General features: G+C 32.6%; 3 protein-coding genes and 2 long non-coding RNA genes across 5 annotated transcripts; all 5 read left to right on the plus strand.

Moving 5' to 3' along the window:
* Positions 1–328: 328 nt before the first annotated feature.
* Positions 329–3207, plus strand: LOC140039746 (GATA zinc finger domain-containing protein 1-like). Its single transcript, XM_072085358.1, has 4 exons — positions 329–741; positions 1015–1074; positions 1386–1566; positions 2489–3207. Exons 1-4 carry the CDS (start codon positions 442–444, stop codon positions 2677–2679), a joined length of 732 nt encoding a protein of 243 aa, XP_071941459.1. The 5' UTR covers positions 329–441; the 3' UTR covers positions 2680–3207.
* Positions 3208–5872: 2665 nt separating this feature from the next.
* LOC140039748 (uncharacterized) lies at positions 5873–9348 on the plus strand. Its single transcript, XM_072085359.1, has one exon. It carries the CDS (start codon positions 6093–6095, stop codon positions 7698–7700), a length of 1608 nt encoding a protein of 535 aa, XP_071941460.1. The 5' UTR covers positions 5873–6092; the 3' UTR covers positions 7701–9348.
* Positions 9349–10757: 1409 nt separating this feature from the next.
* LOC140039948 (uncharacterized) lies at positions 10758–11603 on the plus strand. The gene is made up of 3 exons (XR_011842672.1): positions 10758–10981; positions 11300–11360; positions 11565–11603. It is a non-coding gene; the product is annotated as an uncharacterized lncRNA (long non-coding RNA).
* A 53-nt stretch (positions 11604–11656) lies between these two features.
* Positions 11657–12354, plus strand: LOC140039750 (uncharacterized). The gene is made up of 4 exons (XR_011842575.1): positions 11657–11702; positions 11896–11963; positions 12114–12174; positions 12341–12354. It is a non-coding gene; the product is annotated as an uncharacterized lncRNA (long non-coding RNA).
* A 4-nt stretch (positions 12355–12358) lies between these two features.
* Positions 12359–13494, plus strand: LOC140039749 (uncharacterized). Its single transcript, XM_072085360.1, has 2 exons — positions 12359–12769; positions 12953–13494. The coding sequence occupies exons 1-2, from the start codon at positions 12502–12504 to the stop codon at positions 13093–13095; spliced, it is 411 nt and encodes a 136-aa protein (XP_071941461.1). The 5' UTR covers positions 12359–12501; the 3' UTR covers positions 13096–13494.
* The last annotated feature ends 3495 nt before the right edge of the window (positions 13495–16989 follow it).

The following is a 16989-nucleotide window of genomic DNA, read 5'->3' on the forward strand; positions in this document are numbered from 1 at the left end:
TTGCCATGTTATTAAATTATTCTGTGAATATAAAGCATGAATAATCAAACAATACCAAGTTGTATTTCAATTTGTATTAATCATAAAAAATATTTATACCTTCAAATAAAGTATAAAAAATCTACTGACTGCCTAATTTTAAAAATAACGGATGAGTAGTAGCAAAACATGGTAAATATTTCTGGCAAAATAATTATGAGGCCAAGTGTCAATGGTCAATGACCGAAGAAGATAGAGTAATAATTATTTATGACACAAACAAACACACCATAGATATAACCGGTTGGTGGCGCAAATTTGGCGCAAAACAAGGCCGGCTAGAAAAAAAAATAAACAAAACATGCACTACTCTATGCCGCCTAGTAGTAGAGCCTAGCCTAGCCTGGTCTATCTCTTTTGTTTTGTATTTTACCACTGTAAAAGTAAACTTATCTCTTCAAAATGCCGTTCGGAACAAAGCCGTGTTGTACTATTTGTAAAACGACAAACTCTACAATGTGGAGAAGGAATTATATTCGACAAGTAATGTGTAATTCTTGTTTTCTAGCACAACAACAAGAAGAAGACGAGCAGGATGTCGAAAAATGTCGCACAAATTCACTACTTAAACAAAATAGTAATAACAACGCTGGCAAAACACAAAATGGAAAAAAGTCTAAGGGCAACAGAAAATGTCGTCTTAAACAGTCAAATCACACAGCTACAAAGGGGAAAAGTAGACGTGTCATTTTCAAGAGAAATGTTAGTATCTTTTTTTATCTGATTCATTTTGAGAAAAAAAAGAACTCTGAACTGTCAGTTTAGAAAACTGGGCACATACATACCTACCTACTACAGTACCACACAGCCTTGTTTGTTTTTATTTATTAAATTTACTTTGATCTTGACACTTTTTTCCATTATAATATTTATTAATTATTATGTAGCCTAGGCCTATACTTTATAGGCCTAGATTTACTACACTATTTTCCAATCAAATGTTGCTAGGCCTAAATATTTTTGTTTCTTTTTTAGCCCATGAAGTCCCCACCTTCCGTGTCTACTATTGTAACTTCAAATGGAATATTTTATCAGGTAAATATTTTGTTTTTCTTAATCTTATTAAGGGTCAAACCTGCTGCAATGTTCAGTTTTCACAGTGCCACGCAGCTACGTGTCATTGTTTCAATAAAGTAAAAAAGATCATTACTTTTCAACTGTATGCAATATTCGATAAGCATGTGGCGTGCCGTGAAAACAAAAAATACTGTGTGCAATCCAACGCGAGCCAGATTGGAGCAGATTGGAAACACCTCTTTTAGACTGAATATTGAATTCCCAATTTTATTTTTTACAAGCATAGATACAGATGAAATTGATTCACAATCTTGTTTTCTTCTATATAGGGTATATATATTCAAGTAGGAGATATTGTATCAATTATAGACATTGAAGGCGGTATATTTTACGCACAAATTCGAGGCTTGCTGCAGGATCAGTATTGTAATAAGAGTGCTGTTATAACATGGTTACTCCCAACACAGGCTACAAACAAGTCCAAATTCGATCCTTCAACATATATTGTAGGTAAGATCAAAGGCCTTAAAACATGGTGGTTAAAGATGCTTGCCACTGATCCCTGGTTCAAATCAACTCTACTCTAAAAGATTTGTGATATAGAGCTCTGTTTACACTATCAAACTAGTGTGATGTGGCCAAATATGGTAGTGAAATGAAATCATCATGTCCATAAAAGGGCACATCATATTTTTTGCCACATAAAGTTTGGTAGTGTTGATAGTGATTAAAACTGCCAGTGTTAAATTTCCTAATGAAGTCTGATGCATCAGATATCTGAACTTGTTTTAAAGAAAATCCTAGACTTTCAAAAGTCAAACTTCGGCTAAAAACATATACTGTCTATGCTCACACTACCTATTCGCGTTTTTGCAATGGAGATTGGAGTTATTATTATATTATTATTTGCAAAAATAAAATGATATCCTTCGCAAAACTGGTGAAAATGAGAATTTCCCTTCAAAAAAATATTTTTACATTGAAACAAGAATTCTGTTACTGTAGCCCTATGATTAAATAAAGTAAATTTTGTTGGTTCCTAATTAATTTCATACCCTTTTAATTTTGTCTAGTACAACATTTGTACTATTTCACTATTTTACTCATTCAACTTCTATTGCTATTTTTTAAAAAGAACTTAAAACGCATCTTTTTAACATCCAATATAAGCGCCTTTGATTTTTACTTCGGTTTAGTTGATTCTGGCGCTATACAAATACCTAAATTATTATTATTTCAATGCATCACGTAAAAAATTTCGATTTCACTTTACCATAAATGGGTTTACTTGAATTGCTCATGATCTGTTTTTATCATCACACCACACCTGATCACTATGAATAAACCTTCAATTAAGATTCCCACCCCATATGCCGTTTTCTTTATTGTTATTAAGCTTCCTAATAATAATTATATTTTTTTTAAATGGCAGGTCCAGAAGAAGATATTCCACGATCATTAGAATATATGGAATTTGTCTGTCATTGTCCATCGGATTACTTCAAACTCATAGACACTCCTTATCCAGTTATACCACCAAGAAATGACACAAACTTTATATGGACGAATATTGGCCCTAAACAACTACCCACAACAAGCCAAATATTTGGGTCAGCATCTTGAAAAAATGTAGACAATTTGAAATGATTATTACACCCACTTTACATATTAAATTCACAATACTGTATATCTTTATACTTTTTTAACTGTAATAACTGTATGCTCAAACAAAATGTATAATAGGTAGTATAGAGATTATTTAATAAAACAGTTCAATTATGTTGAATGAAATGAAATCTTGGTGTTATTGACGCCACAACCATCTCAATAAATTACCCAGCTGTATATAAACCATATACTGTAAATCATGATACACACAAAAGGAGTATTTGAGGGGATTGTGTTTGCAAGGAAACTAAATTTGCCAGAAATCTAGAATCTGGATCTAAAAAAATAACAGTTTAATCTTTATGTGGGTTCATCCTTGTACTTTTATTTCCATACATATATGTTACTCATCTCTATACATTTTTCTCTAAAAAACAATAAAATGATGATGAAAAACATGAAAAGAGTATTTGAGGGGATAATATGTGCAAGAGAAAATAAATTGGCCAGAATTCGAGAATCATCTGGCTATTGGCAAAACAATTGGAAAACGAGCTGTGTATATACTGTAAACCATATAAATGATGACAAACACAAAATGAAGTATTGGAAGGGATACTGTGTATGAAATTAAATTGGCCAGGAATCAAGAATCATCTGGGTCTTGACAAAGACCCATATGTAACGAATATCTTTTGAATGTAGAGGCCAAAACATAGTCTATAAGAGCAGAATGAAAATTAACTCCCAGTCCGTAAGGGTTCTTATAGATGTTTTTCCGTGTTTCTTCTGACACTCCCACAACATTTAACACTGCACTACATCCTCATTTTTTTAAACCAAACTACAGAAGCTGTCCAATTTATTGGATTCAAGCTTTCCTGTTCATTATTGTATTCAAACTGATTTTAATGCTGATGAACTGAACAGTTGTTAAGAGAATGTGCCTTTGGTATGTTGTAACCAGGATTATGGCTGTACTGGCATTGACTACAATTTATATTGTCTCTGGTTACACGACTAATTAGTGAGCCCATTAATTAGAATACTGTGTTGTTTTTCAAAAGGACTTTTGAAATATTATCACCAGAACTGGCGGCGCTTAATGAGTTCATGTATAGTCCTCTGAATTGTTATTGGTTGGGAACATTGGAGCAAATTTTAAAACGAAACTCATCTCAAACTTGTGAGAGAAATATGAGACAGGGCCATATTTCTTTTATTCAAATATTTAATAATATTTCTTATTCAAATACCAACCCACACCATTACTATTGTTATAGCATTATGCCACTATTATTAGTTAATATTAAACAATGTTACAAAATAAACAAAATGCTTTTTAGTGGAGCATGCGCCGTTAAGCTGACATGTATTTATTGTACCCACCTCCAAATAGAATCAAAATGCTTAATACCAGATCCAAAAAACTATCAAACTTAGCTAAATTTATTCATTTGAAATTTTGTATTTGTTTTAGTTAGATGTTGCTTTTCGATATACCAATTTTGTATAAGACCAAAACAATTATGTCTGGAAGTGTTTAGTTTGTTTCTGTTCAAGATTGAAAGAATATTCTTTCATACCCTGAAAAGGGTCGTTAAAGAAATAAAGAATCATTGTCATTGTCATTGTCATTGTCAAAACGAGCGCGAGTGGGACGGTTAGTGACGTATTGCAACTGGGCAGCAAATCCCAGATCAGGGACCATGGGTTGGATTCGAATAGGCCCGGTGATTAGGTGTGATGTAGATGACCAAACCACTAGCCAATCACCAGACACTATACTTTAAATAAATCATATTGATAATTAAAGGAGATTCATGAAAAACCGCTGCTTATCTATACATTTAAAACCAAATTATTGCACTGTACACCACCGCACACGGTAAAGACATACCTATGTATATGACTAAATGCATTATTTAATATTCTTTAAATTAACGTCATTTTTTCGTAGTTTTTCGGATTAACATGAATCTTATTAAAATATAAAAATTGCATATTTTGTTATGTGATTCGCAACGTTCTAGAGGGCCGCGGTAAGTTCAAAGAGCGTGTTTGTTTGGCAGCAGTGCTTTACTACTAGCGCGTATCTTTTTGCTATTTAATCCATGATCGTACTTACGAAAATTTTTGAAGCAAGGGGAAGCAAGAACTGGTTAATGAGTACTGTATTTCCGTTCTCAAAATAAAGATATTATGATTATTAATTAACATCCTTTTATTCTTTTATTTATAGCAGTTATTAATTAAAGGGTAAGCTCATCTGTAACGTGATAAATCAAATGAGTACAGTCATCGATCATCTAAAATATACGCACTGGATTAATCACTAATATTTCCTTATGTAGGCCTACTTTAGAAAAGCTATGACTTCACATTTCAATTTACTTATTATTATTATATAGGTTTTACAGTCTGAACTAATATAAGGGTTTTCGTGTAGAGATGATTGTGCAGTAATTACACATTTAAGGCCATATATTGAATTAGGTATTCTTACATTCGGCGTAATATCATTATTTCAAACATGTTATGTGATGCCCTTATATAGGCTACTACGTGTTACAAATGCATATACATTATCATTGAGTAAGCTACGTAAGTTGTATAACACAATGTGTATCTATATCGTTCCTCTTAAAAAATGAATATGTTTTAGTTTCAAATCCACATTTGACTGCATGGCCTATCTATCTATACCAGCAATAAAAACCATCATTAAAATTAAATGAACGATTGAAGGCAACAAGATACAACACTAGAAAGATACAACGTCACAGAATGTCATCGATTCATTTATGACTCATTTTTATTCTGCTTGTATTCAAAATGATATATAAATTATAAAGCATGTCATTAATAGTGAGTCGCATGTTGATCGTATTGAAGCAGGGTCTGACTTAAGTCTTTCATTAAAGCAGATCGTTTTCACTCGGCAGAACGTAAAGTTCATTAGGCCTATATAACCGGAAGAGGTGAGGTTTATAATACCGGATCAACATCAGGTTTGCCAAAAACAAGTACGCATAGATCCTATATTTTCCTACGTACAGTGTTGTTTGTATGGGTTTAGTAATTATAAACTTGAACACGGAGTATTCAAGTAAGGGTGATAGTTCAATAATGATTTTGTATTTTGAAAGAGCACACACCCTTTAAAGAATACAGAGGACGATGATTGAAAGACGAGATTAGTATTGATGTATTGATTTGACTATTGGAATTAGAAGTTGCTTGTGATTCTGTTCATATTTGAAAGAATGTATAATACAGTACACTACAGTAGTGTACCAGGTAATGCAGTGAACATTCTTTACTAGGCCTTACGTTTGAATGAGATGATTCACCGTTAGAACGATAATCATTCGTTTATTTTTCCCTGATACTCGCTGAACTCATTTCGATTCATTCAGTCACTCAGTATGCCGCTTTCTCCATTCAAGATAATATATAATATACTGTTGGTATTTTATTGTTCGCCTAATTTTGTATTGTATTGTAGCAGCATCTACATCACAGAGGGACCAACAGACAAACGTGTGGGGATTGGGTCAAATGTGGTATTGAAATGCCTTGTTAGTGATATAAATGGTGAACATGTTAGATGGATGTTCACACGAGATAAAACAACTGAAACTATAAGTCAGGATCGAGCTTTATGGGCGACTCTGTCTGCAGAAAAGAAACTGCGATTTTCGATCGATGCGAGCGTTCAAAATCAGTTTAATTTGGAAATTGAACGAGTTTTATATTCTGACAGAGGTACGTATGAATGTGTGTTTATGCGTTATGATAAACAATGGATTGGACAATCTTTTAAACCTTCCGCTGTAGCTAACTTGACGGTACTCAAAGAGCCGTCTCGTGATTCTCCTGTATGTACTATTATTAAGGATGGTATCGCTCTTTCTATAACTGGACAAACTCCTACACTGCAAGGCGATGGCCATGTTCAGTTCCAATGCTCTTCTCATTCACATGGCTACACCACTCCAAATATAACATTGCTGTTATCAGGGGTAGCATATAATGGAACTAATAATGAAACATCTGTATATGATTTAAAAACAATAACAAGTAATGCTGTTTCGCCAGAACAAGGAATGACTGTGAGATGTATTCTTGAAAGTGAGGCTCTTCAAGAAATGAGAACATGTCAATTGATGCCTGAAGTCCAACCAGTTATCAATATACAACCAAACAATGTAACTATGAACGTTGGTCATGAAGTAAAATTTAATTGTATTGCATCCGGTTTTAGCAGTGAAATACATAAATATAATTGGAAAACATCTCCAGAATTATCTGGTAGTGATACCAACCAAGTAAACTCATCTTCCCTCTATATAACATTACCAGATAAACCATGTAATTGTTTTTATCATGTAAGTTGTGAAGTTCAGCATTTAAATGAAACGTATACTGCTTCCACAGTAATCCATGTTAATAATAAACCTATGAAGACAAGTGAAGTCAATACCAACCAATCAAATAACAATTTAGCCGTCTTATCATTACTATTTTTAATATTAATATTAGTGATATCATTCTTTATTTGGAAAAGACACAAGAAACAAAAACTAAATCGGTTCAAAGGTGCTTTACGTTATACAATTGAACCGAGTACAAATTCGAGTACAAATGTGCCTATACGGTCTAGCAGTGGTAATAATTCGCCTGGTGACGAGTTTGAAAAACCTGTTACTCGAAGCAGTTCCATTAAAGAAAGCCTATATGCAAAGGTTCGGAAGTTGAGGAAATCTCAGGATTTTAGCATTCGTCCTGTCAATAGTAGTAACACCAATGACGACAGAGTTCAAGAAACAGTAAACGCAATTATTGAGAATCATAGATTGTCATCTGAAATTGATCCCCGATCGTCGTTTATTGATGAAAATCTAACAAGTATAGATGAAGATTCTCTCCCTAAAAACAATGGTGTCCATGAAGCCGTGACTGAAGATCTTTCTAATGAAGTGTCCACTGCGCATATCTACGAGAATGTAGTAATCAAGTTAGAAGAAAATTAATATTAAAGTTAGAAAGCATACTAAAGCAAGCCGACTATTAATTATCAATAATAAAAACATTATTAATTAATTATGTTTCCTTGAAAATGGTTGAAAATTGTTTTGCAAATGACAGGTCAGTTTTCTTCTCGTTACGTTTGTCATCGTGTTGTGCAAAGTATTGCTTTCGTGTGTGTGTCTGACTCGTGTATGGCCTAACATTAATAATGAAAGCAAAATAAAAAATTTTAAACTGGATATTAGTACTGCCTTCATTTAATCTTTTGTCCCGACTGGAAAAATAACTTCTTGTTTGAAAACACCTGGTTGATAATCAACCACGAAATAGCCCTCCGAAAATACTGTAGGTCGGTATTCGTATTTATTGAAGCTGTAACTGCAGTAGAGCTATATGCCAATTATAGCCCAATATTCCACGGGTTTTTTAAATCATGAATTGGAAACAAAAAAGTCAGATCATATGCCACACGCATAGCTTTCAAACACGATCGGCTATATAAATAAAATTAACAGTTTATAATATCGACAATCAATCATTTGTATGTATAATCTTGGATAGGACTAGTTAAATAAATAATGTAAATTTAATATATTAACAATATCATTAAACATTAGATTATAATTCTTGGAGGTTTTGGATATTCAAGTATTAGTTTTGAATATTGCATGTATAAACTATTATTTTCACATGTAGGATACCATAGTTTAGAATTATACCATTGATTGATGATGATTCCATGAATTTTCAGCAGAATTGTTTGTTCTTGTGCAGGATACATTTTGAAACCTCTATAAAAACAGTTCCTTCTTTCGAATCTAGTCAGAAATGAATTGTAACCTTTTTGTAGATTTTGTTATATTCATCAAAAGTTGAATAAAGTTTGGAAATTCCGTATAAAGTAAGCGATAAATGGTAGCTGATAGCTATGATTTAGGAGGATTGTAGCATGTGTAGAATAATTTCATGAATAAAAAGCTATAGCTAAATCTTTGACAATAGAGGGCGAGAAACATAATTACTAGGGAAGAATCCGTCGCAGCAGATAGGGGATTTGAAAGAGGAACGTGTGTGATGCGTATAAGCTGACGTTTTCGATTCGCATTAACAAATTCGCCTTGAGGAAAAACGGCTTTAGATATTTTGTTCGATTCTGAAATATTAAAAAAAAAGCTTTTGTAAGTGCGGCCATTAAGGGTGGCCGCTTATGAGAGGTTAACTGTAAAACAAATGTGAAAGAAAGGGAAAATGCGTAACAATCTTAATAAAATAAAAATAAAGTAGCTTAGAATCTGTAAACACATAGATAAGTATTTTGTCTAAGTATGATAAAGTGTTACATACACTAGATGCTTATGATTTTACATTCAATTATTAGGCCTAATATATTTTTTTTAAAGGTATTTTTCTTAAATCTATCCTTTTAATCCGCATTCACCGTAACCTGGTTTTCGTTTCTTTACTTATTACAACCTATAATATTATTTATATACTGTACATTTTTATTCGTTAATTTTTTTAAATTTCAGATAAAAATATATTCAGTATATTTATAGGTATAAGGGTGTGAGAAAACATGCAATTAAATACATATAAAAACAAATATAAATTAATATTCTTTAATTGAATTTATCTATGCTAAAAATGCAATTATAATAATATAATTATTATAAAAAAAGAAAATAATATATATGATTATCTCTTTTATTTAATATATTTATATGCCTTTTAAATAGGAATCTATCTACAAAAATAATAGCTATATACGAACAATGTTATTATTTTGACAGAAACTTTCTTTCAATATTTATTTACTGGTTTAAAAAAGCATCTTATGTTAGGTTAATAAACACCTGAGTATTCCTTTTCTTTCACGTATTATTTGTTTCCATGGAAACTGTAAACATTTTTTTGTTGTCAATTGTGATTTTGTTTTAAATAAAGATCTAATCTGATCAGAATTATTTTTTATCTGATATTTATACTTGGTTATAAAAAAAGATATCTTTAATGATCGGGAATAAAACGCAATCGATTTAATGAATCTTAAATGTTCTTAGTAAACAATCTTTTGGAAAGAGGAAACCTGTGAGTAAATGGACGCAAAATGTATAATTCGTATTTGATTGTCCTAATGACACGTATAACGTTGTTGCGCGGAATAGAGTTTGTGTACACAACCAAAACCTCAGTATACAACAAGCGCTAGTTCCGACAACACGGTAAAGAGAAATCATCTCCTTACTTAGTTTTTCTGTGCTTAGTATCTTCCTAAAATATTGATAAATATTGATTTATGTTATTAGTAGTATTATATTTACTATATATTTATCATAAAATTACGAATTATGCCTATCTTATTTTGTGGTGTAACAATACGATTGCCTAAGTGTCTACGAAGAAATAATAAAGGTAAGAATAAGATGATTTCAAATCGAAAAAGAGACAATAGACTTTGTAGATTCCAAGTGAAGTAATAACATGAATACATTAAGCTTAGACATAAAGTTATAAAGTAACATTTCTAATATTAAAGTGAAAATAATTCAAATTATTAATATTTTGTAGTTTTTTAGAACAAAAATAAGTAAATAAAAGATAGTAGGCCTACCCTATCTTGGCTTAAGCCTAGGCCTAGTTATACATTTTTATCCGATTTTATAACAAGTTTATATTATAAATAAAATTGTTTATTTAATTTAATAGGCCTAATTGATTATTTAGGAATGAAATATAATATTAAGAAAGCTATTTTTATAATGATTTCAATGATTTATTTAGAATTATTATAACTAGGAAAAGATTGTTTTGATATGTAACTATAGAGATTTAAATCCCCCTAGTTACGTACGCGTATAATGTGTATATATTGTGCGCGCTTGCGCAGTTAACATGGACGATGATGATCATCTTGGTTCGTCGTCGTTCGTGATTTGTCGACATAGCGCCCTCAATTACTTGTCTCCAGTTGCGCCCCTCTCTCTGACGTCACTCAAAGTTACAATGCAATGATGCATGTCGGTGGTGGTGTTGGTTTTTCTTACGAGAAGACAGTTCTGATTGGCGGAATAGTCCGGTACACATAACTTGCAGCCAATGATGATCGACGTAAATATTTATACGTACGTACGTACGGACGGCGAATAGGCCTATTTAAAATTATTACATAATCAATGTAATTTGTATATTTATAGTTTTGCCGTTGCCAAAGAAAGATGGTGAATATGAATCAGTACAACAGGTATTGGCTGCTCGAGCAACTGAAGAAAAACGAAAACTGGATGTGAGTTTATACGCACATAATGTATTTATTTTTAGACCACTCATAAATAGAGGACTAGTCCTAGTCCAAGAAAGAGCATAGGCCTATCTCTATTAACTATTATTATATTATAATATAATAATATTAGGTTATAGGGTCTAGAATAATAGTATTCAAATGCTAGGCTATATTTTACCTTAGTGATAATTAAAGAGACAGGAAGTTAAAACTTGTAAGGGTTGCCTCTTCTCTTACTTAGACTAGTGTTTGTTATGTGTCTGTCAAAGTTAAATCTTTAATTTAACTTTATTTATTCATTCATTCCATTTCTTCTTACAGGAGATGTTTGGAGTTCCTCACGGTAGCATTGACACTTTTGCTCGTCTCACCACTGCATCACGTAAATTATATTTATTTTATATATTATACTATACTATACTAATACCCTACTAAACTACTAGCTAGTTAAGTCTACGATAATATGTTTTGTTTGTATTGGACAAAAATATACTGATTAATAACTAGGATATTTAAAGACAAAAAACTGTAACAAAACGAATTATTTCAACACACAGTATATATTCTATTTTTATCTTTATCACAGTACCTAACTGTACAGCAACCAAGGACATGTCAGCAAAACCAAAACGTCGTGGTAGCAGAGAAAAGGGTGCCATCATTATCTCTCCAATCAACTCATCGACTCATACAGCAATTAAACCAGCCGAACATATTCCAGCAGGTTGGTAGAATCATGGTAGAATGTTTATGCGGAATTTATAAAATGTGCCTAATGTTTAAAAGTTATCTACTGTGACTATGGCGAAGGGAACACAGCGTGGATGAGGATTCAACTGTCCAATGCAAACATATCTGATGTTTTCTAATTATTAAGGGAACAGTCTTTAATTTGTAACATTTTTTTTTTGTTTCAGGTGGATATGAATCTGTCCAGCAAGTATTGGCTGCACGAGCTGCTGAAGAACATAAACAAAAACTGGATGTAAGTTTATTTTAGTTAGCTTTACCTTATTAATTATCACTTTAATAATGCCAAACAGGTTTTAAAAAGTATAGTATTTATTTAAAGGTACTTTCTGTATTTTCCATTTTAAGAATAATTAATTTATCATTTTAAATGCATCTTTTACAGAAAATGTTTGGCGTTGCACATGATAACATTGACTCTTTCGCTGATCTCACCTCTGCATCAGGTAATTTTTATTGCCTAGTATTGGACCCCTAGTATGCATTTTGTGATGGCTTACAATAAACTAACTAAAAAAGTTAATTTAGGATCGTGGATGCAGTAATTATAAACATCTAATTACCAATCCTTGGCTAAGTTAATAATAAATTATTTGATGTTAATTATTACAGTACCTAACTGCACAAAAACCAACAAAAATCACACGTTTGCAAAACCAAAACGTCTTGGTAGTTGTGAGAACGTAGACACTGTCAGAGAAAATGGTGCCATCATCATCACTCCAGACAACTCAGCACTTGACACAACAGATAAACCAGCCAATGATGATGTCATGCCACAATGCAATGCAATTGCAGCAGATCTAATCTTTCAAGTAGATGCCCTTACCCCAATAATAGCAATGGAAGAGGATACCAGAGTTGCAACACTCACTGAAACAACATCAGATGTTGACATCCTCACTCCAGAATGCAATGACGTTGATGCAGATGCATTGGAATTAGAGATAGAAAAAATGGCATCAATTCATGTAGAGAACACACTAGCCAACATTCTAGCAACACCTAATGAGGAAGTAAACATCTTTCTTGGTCTGTATGGTAAGGCACATTTTTTAACCTTTTAAACTAGAAATTACCCTGAAAGTAATCAATGAGCATGCACGCCTAGTCAAACAACAACACATTGAACTAGTATAGTTCAAAATGATTCATTCATTGAATGCATATGCATAAAAAGGCTGTAGTAATTACCATATATTTTAATACCAATTGTAATTTCAGGAAATGAACAGCTGAAAAATGTAGAACCGGTAGAAGAAGTACCAGTGGAAGGAGAAAGAGAAGTAAATGAGGCAGACAAAGTAGAAGATGTAGAAAGAGAAGTAGAGGAAGCAGTAGTAGAATATGTAGAGAACGTAATCTAAAAGGCAGTAGTAGCTCTGAAGTTCTAGAAAAAGAAACAAAAGAAGAGGCAGTGGCAGAAGCTGAATAATCCCATTCATAAACTGGATAGATACGACACAATCACAGAAGAAAAACACCTCAAAACATTAGTTATGGAATCATGTTTAAAATGCAGTCTACCTCATTATTGATTTTTTAACGGATATTAATTTTCTGGATGCATTTTAACTTGGATATAATAAAACAAGCTTATATTTTTAATATCGATCAGTTTAATTTCATTGTTTGTTTTTATAGGTTATCTTAATTTAATATCTGAATAATAATAATGACAATAATACTATAAGATAAATGGCCAACTGAGTATAAAGCAAACATAGGAGGATGAAGGTATGGGAAGTGGAGGTTACAGGAACGCATACTTAATTGTGTATTTTAATTTTAGATAACACATCAGTAATACAAAACCATTTCTTGCAAAATAAGTTTCTAAAATAGTATAATTGTCATTTCCGGAGTGATTGCACCACGCTAAGTCCTATGTACGTCCACAATTATGTTTAAGCCCACAAATGGCCTGATAAACGACTCACACATAAGCTTAAAAAGTAAAAAGTAAAGCTCTGTCTGCACTATTAAACTTTATGTGATGTGCTCACAAATGGACATGATGATGTCATATCAGTACCGTATTTGGGCATATCACATCACACTTTTTGAAACTAGTTTGATAGTGTAGACAGAGTATAAAAGAAGATGCTCATTCTATTTATCGGGTTACCTTTTCCATCTTAACATTCACCACTTCAAATTATGCGTTTGTATGGTGTTAGAGAAATAATTTTGATTCTAAAAATAATCGCATGAATTACTACCGAGGGCCAGACATATTGCCGTTGCTTTTGCTTTGCTTTCGATGACACCAGCTCAGATGTTGTCTTCAACTTCAAAGAAACTTATAATGTGAATGATTATACATTGTTTTGGAAACACGAATATCGGTATCTTACCAGGGGTGACTGGTTGTTTCAATCTGCCAGCAAATACTATGTTTCCACTTAAGTTCATCTTACCGTTTAGCGATCTCAAACGTACAACTTTCTGATGCAGGATTATACGAGTGCCTGTTATGGTTATAATACTGTAGAAACAATGCATACTCTTTCCAGTAAAATCTGGTCACTACTAAACTAACACTCCTCCCAGCCACCATCTGCAATTTTTCCTCTGTGTTTTTTTTTTTTAAGCAATCGTAAGCGATTTTTAAAGCGGATTTAATCTAATCAGATCTAAGAATAATGTGGTGATTTAATTATTTATCATTACATAAAGTTGAACATCATCATCATCATTAACTACTTTTGCATCAAATTTTGTTTTATTTTATTACTAAAATATATTCATTTCATAATGGGTTTCATTATATTCATATCTCAACATATTCATTTCTCCACATATTCATTTCTTAACCCATTTATTCGCATATTAACTTCCAGGGAAATGTGAAACTAGAGAGTAATTTCATCGGCATATAAGTGGCAGGTGATACTGATCTTTTTGTCTTGTTTGGTGAGAAATAATGCTGTTTCACTATTAATTTTTATGGAAATTAATTTATAAACAACCTTTTTAACTATTTTCCATAGACTATTAATGTTTAGGCCATATTCAATAAAAGAAAAGGTGTTCTTATTTATTCCCATAAGGTACAGTGTATTGCTCTTTTACAATACATAGTAAATGTTCCAATTAAAACATTACCAATAGCATACTTTCGTTTCAGTTTTTCCAATTGAAAGTAAATTTATCCTCATGTTGTAGGTAAAGAATTATTTAATTGTGCATGTAGGCGTGTGGCATAGAAACCTGTCTCCATCCTATTGGCGGAGATAGAAAAAATATTATGAGGAAATAATTGCCGGTAACCATTTGCAGGCGAGGTAAGATCCATACAGAAGTACATGACTGATGAACCCGGTAATGCGTGGTAAAAGATTAGCTATAAGATAGTTAGGTAACTAACAACAGGAAATAGTTTCACGGAGGCTTCACATAACACTCTCAGCCAAGCCTTTGGAGCACGGTAAATATGTTTGAATTATGGACTATGGAATTTATCAAGCTATTTAAATTAGCTGTATATTCTTATATAATAATAATAACGTTAAGATGTACTGTAAACAGTCAGACACTCATTTCTGGCCCATCAGACGTTCGAGCCGCAGTTGGTACAGATGTAATCTTTAAGTGCTCCGCAGCTAATATCGAGTCACCGTCCGCTCTAATCTGGAGAGATTTAAATGACATTGGTTATATTATTAGCTTTGGTGAAAATACATTCAGTTCTCAAATTTACTCAATAGTTGTTTCTGATGGTGGTTTATCATATGATTTGAAGATCACAGACGTACAGATCAATAATGCTGGAGAATATGAGTGCATATATGGGTATCGTAATGAAAACAATAGGTATTCAATCACACGTTGGACAACACCTGCTACGGCTACATTAACAGTACTTCAACCACCATCTCCAACTTCTCCTCGGTGTTTGCTATCTCGCAATGAGGCCTTGATTTCAGCTGAGGCACCATTATACGTAGGAGAATCCATCAGATTACAGTGTATTTCAGAGGGTCATGGAAGTACATATCCAGCACTCGACATCACGGTATCTAATATCAGTGTTGCTGCGAGTATTATACTTAACAAATATAACTACAGGGAAGCAGAATCTGAAGACATAATGGTCGAAAATTATGATACCGAATTGAAATGTTATCTTAGTAGCGAAGCTTTGGAAGAAACAAGAACCTGTACAATAACGCTTAATGTACTTCTTCCTGAAGTGGAAATATATCCAAGTATGCAATCTGTGCAAGAGTCAACTGACGTATATTTCCAATGTTGTGCAAGTAACTTTAAGACAACTAATCTGCATTATGAATGGCAGATATCCCCATATGTTCCTGGAGACATCTTTAATTCTAAAGATTCAATTTTAAACATTACTGACATTTCTCTCAATAACACTTTACTCGAAAAACAAATCTTTAATATCACGTGTTTAGTAACAGAAGATGGTAGGATTTGGAATGCTGCTACCACTTTGTCCATAACGCGGATTGAGCTACCATCAACTAACCACAACAGTAATAACATTGATGGACATACTAAAACTAATACCACCAGCGAATCTGAAAATTCAATAGTTGGAGTACTTATAGGAACGGTCGTCGTTGCTATATTTGTCGTATTATTAATTGTTGTATTTGTTTTTAATCGCCAAAAATTAAACAGCATAATATTCAGAAATAAAACTATAAACATATCAGTTGATAACACACAATTATATTCGGATGTCCAAAACATGAATACAATTACAACCAATGCAGATAAAGGGAGAGACTCGTGTGATAATACTGTTTACTATTCATCAGTGCCTAATGATGCCGACAATTACGATAATGTTTGCAACATTAATGAAAATGATGAAGCTCTGTATGAGAACAGACCTTTCACACGAGACGTCACAGAACTTAACGTAGAGGGCCTCAACTATGCTGTGTTGGATCTTCAAGAATCGCCATGTGATATTATAAACACCAATCATACCACCACATATGCCACATTGGAAAATTAACTAACACTAACAAAATAGTTGAGTTAATTATAATTCAAGTAATTGTAAATAGTTAAACAAGGGACCTTATGCAGTTTATACTTCATGTAGTAATAATGGATATTGGCACGACGCGGTATTTTGAACGATACGTGCCATCAAGTCTAGTTTAGGCTCGAACGACAATTTAGATATTTGATAAAAAGATAGACATTTTGGCAAACATGGCGTGGCGTTGTAAACTTGAGTAGGCCTACTGTTAAGGAAAAAATCACATTAGGACCCTTAATTG

This window comes from Antedon mediterranea, chromosome 2 (assembly GCF_964355755.1).
Source record: "Antedon mediterranea chromosome 2, ecAntMedi1.1, whole genome shotgun sequence".
NCBI lineage: Eukaryota > Metazoa > Echinodermata > Crinoidea > Comatulida > Antedonidae > Antedon > Antedon mediterranea.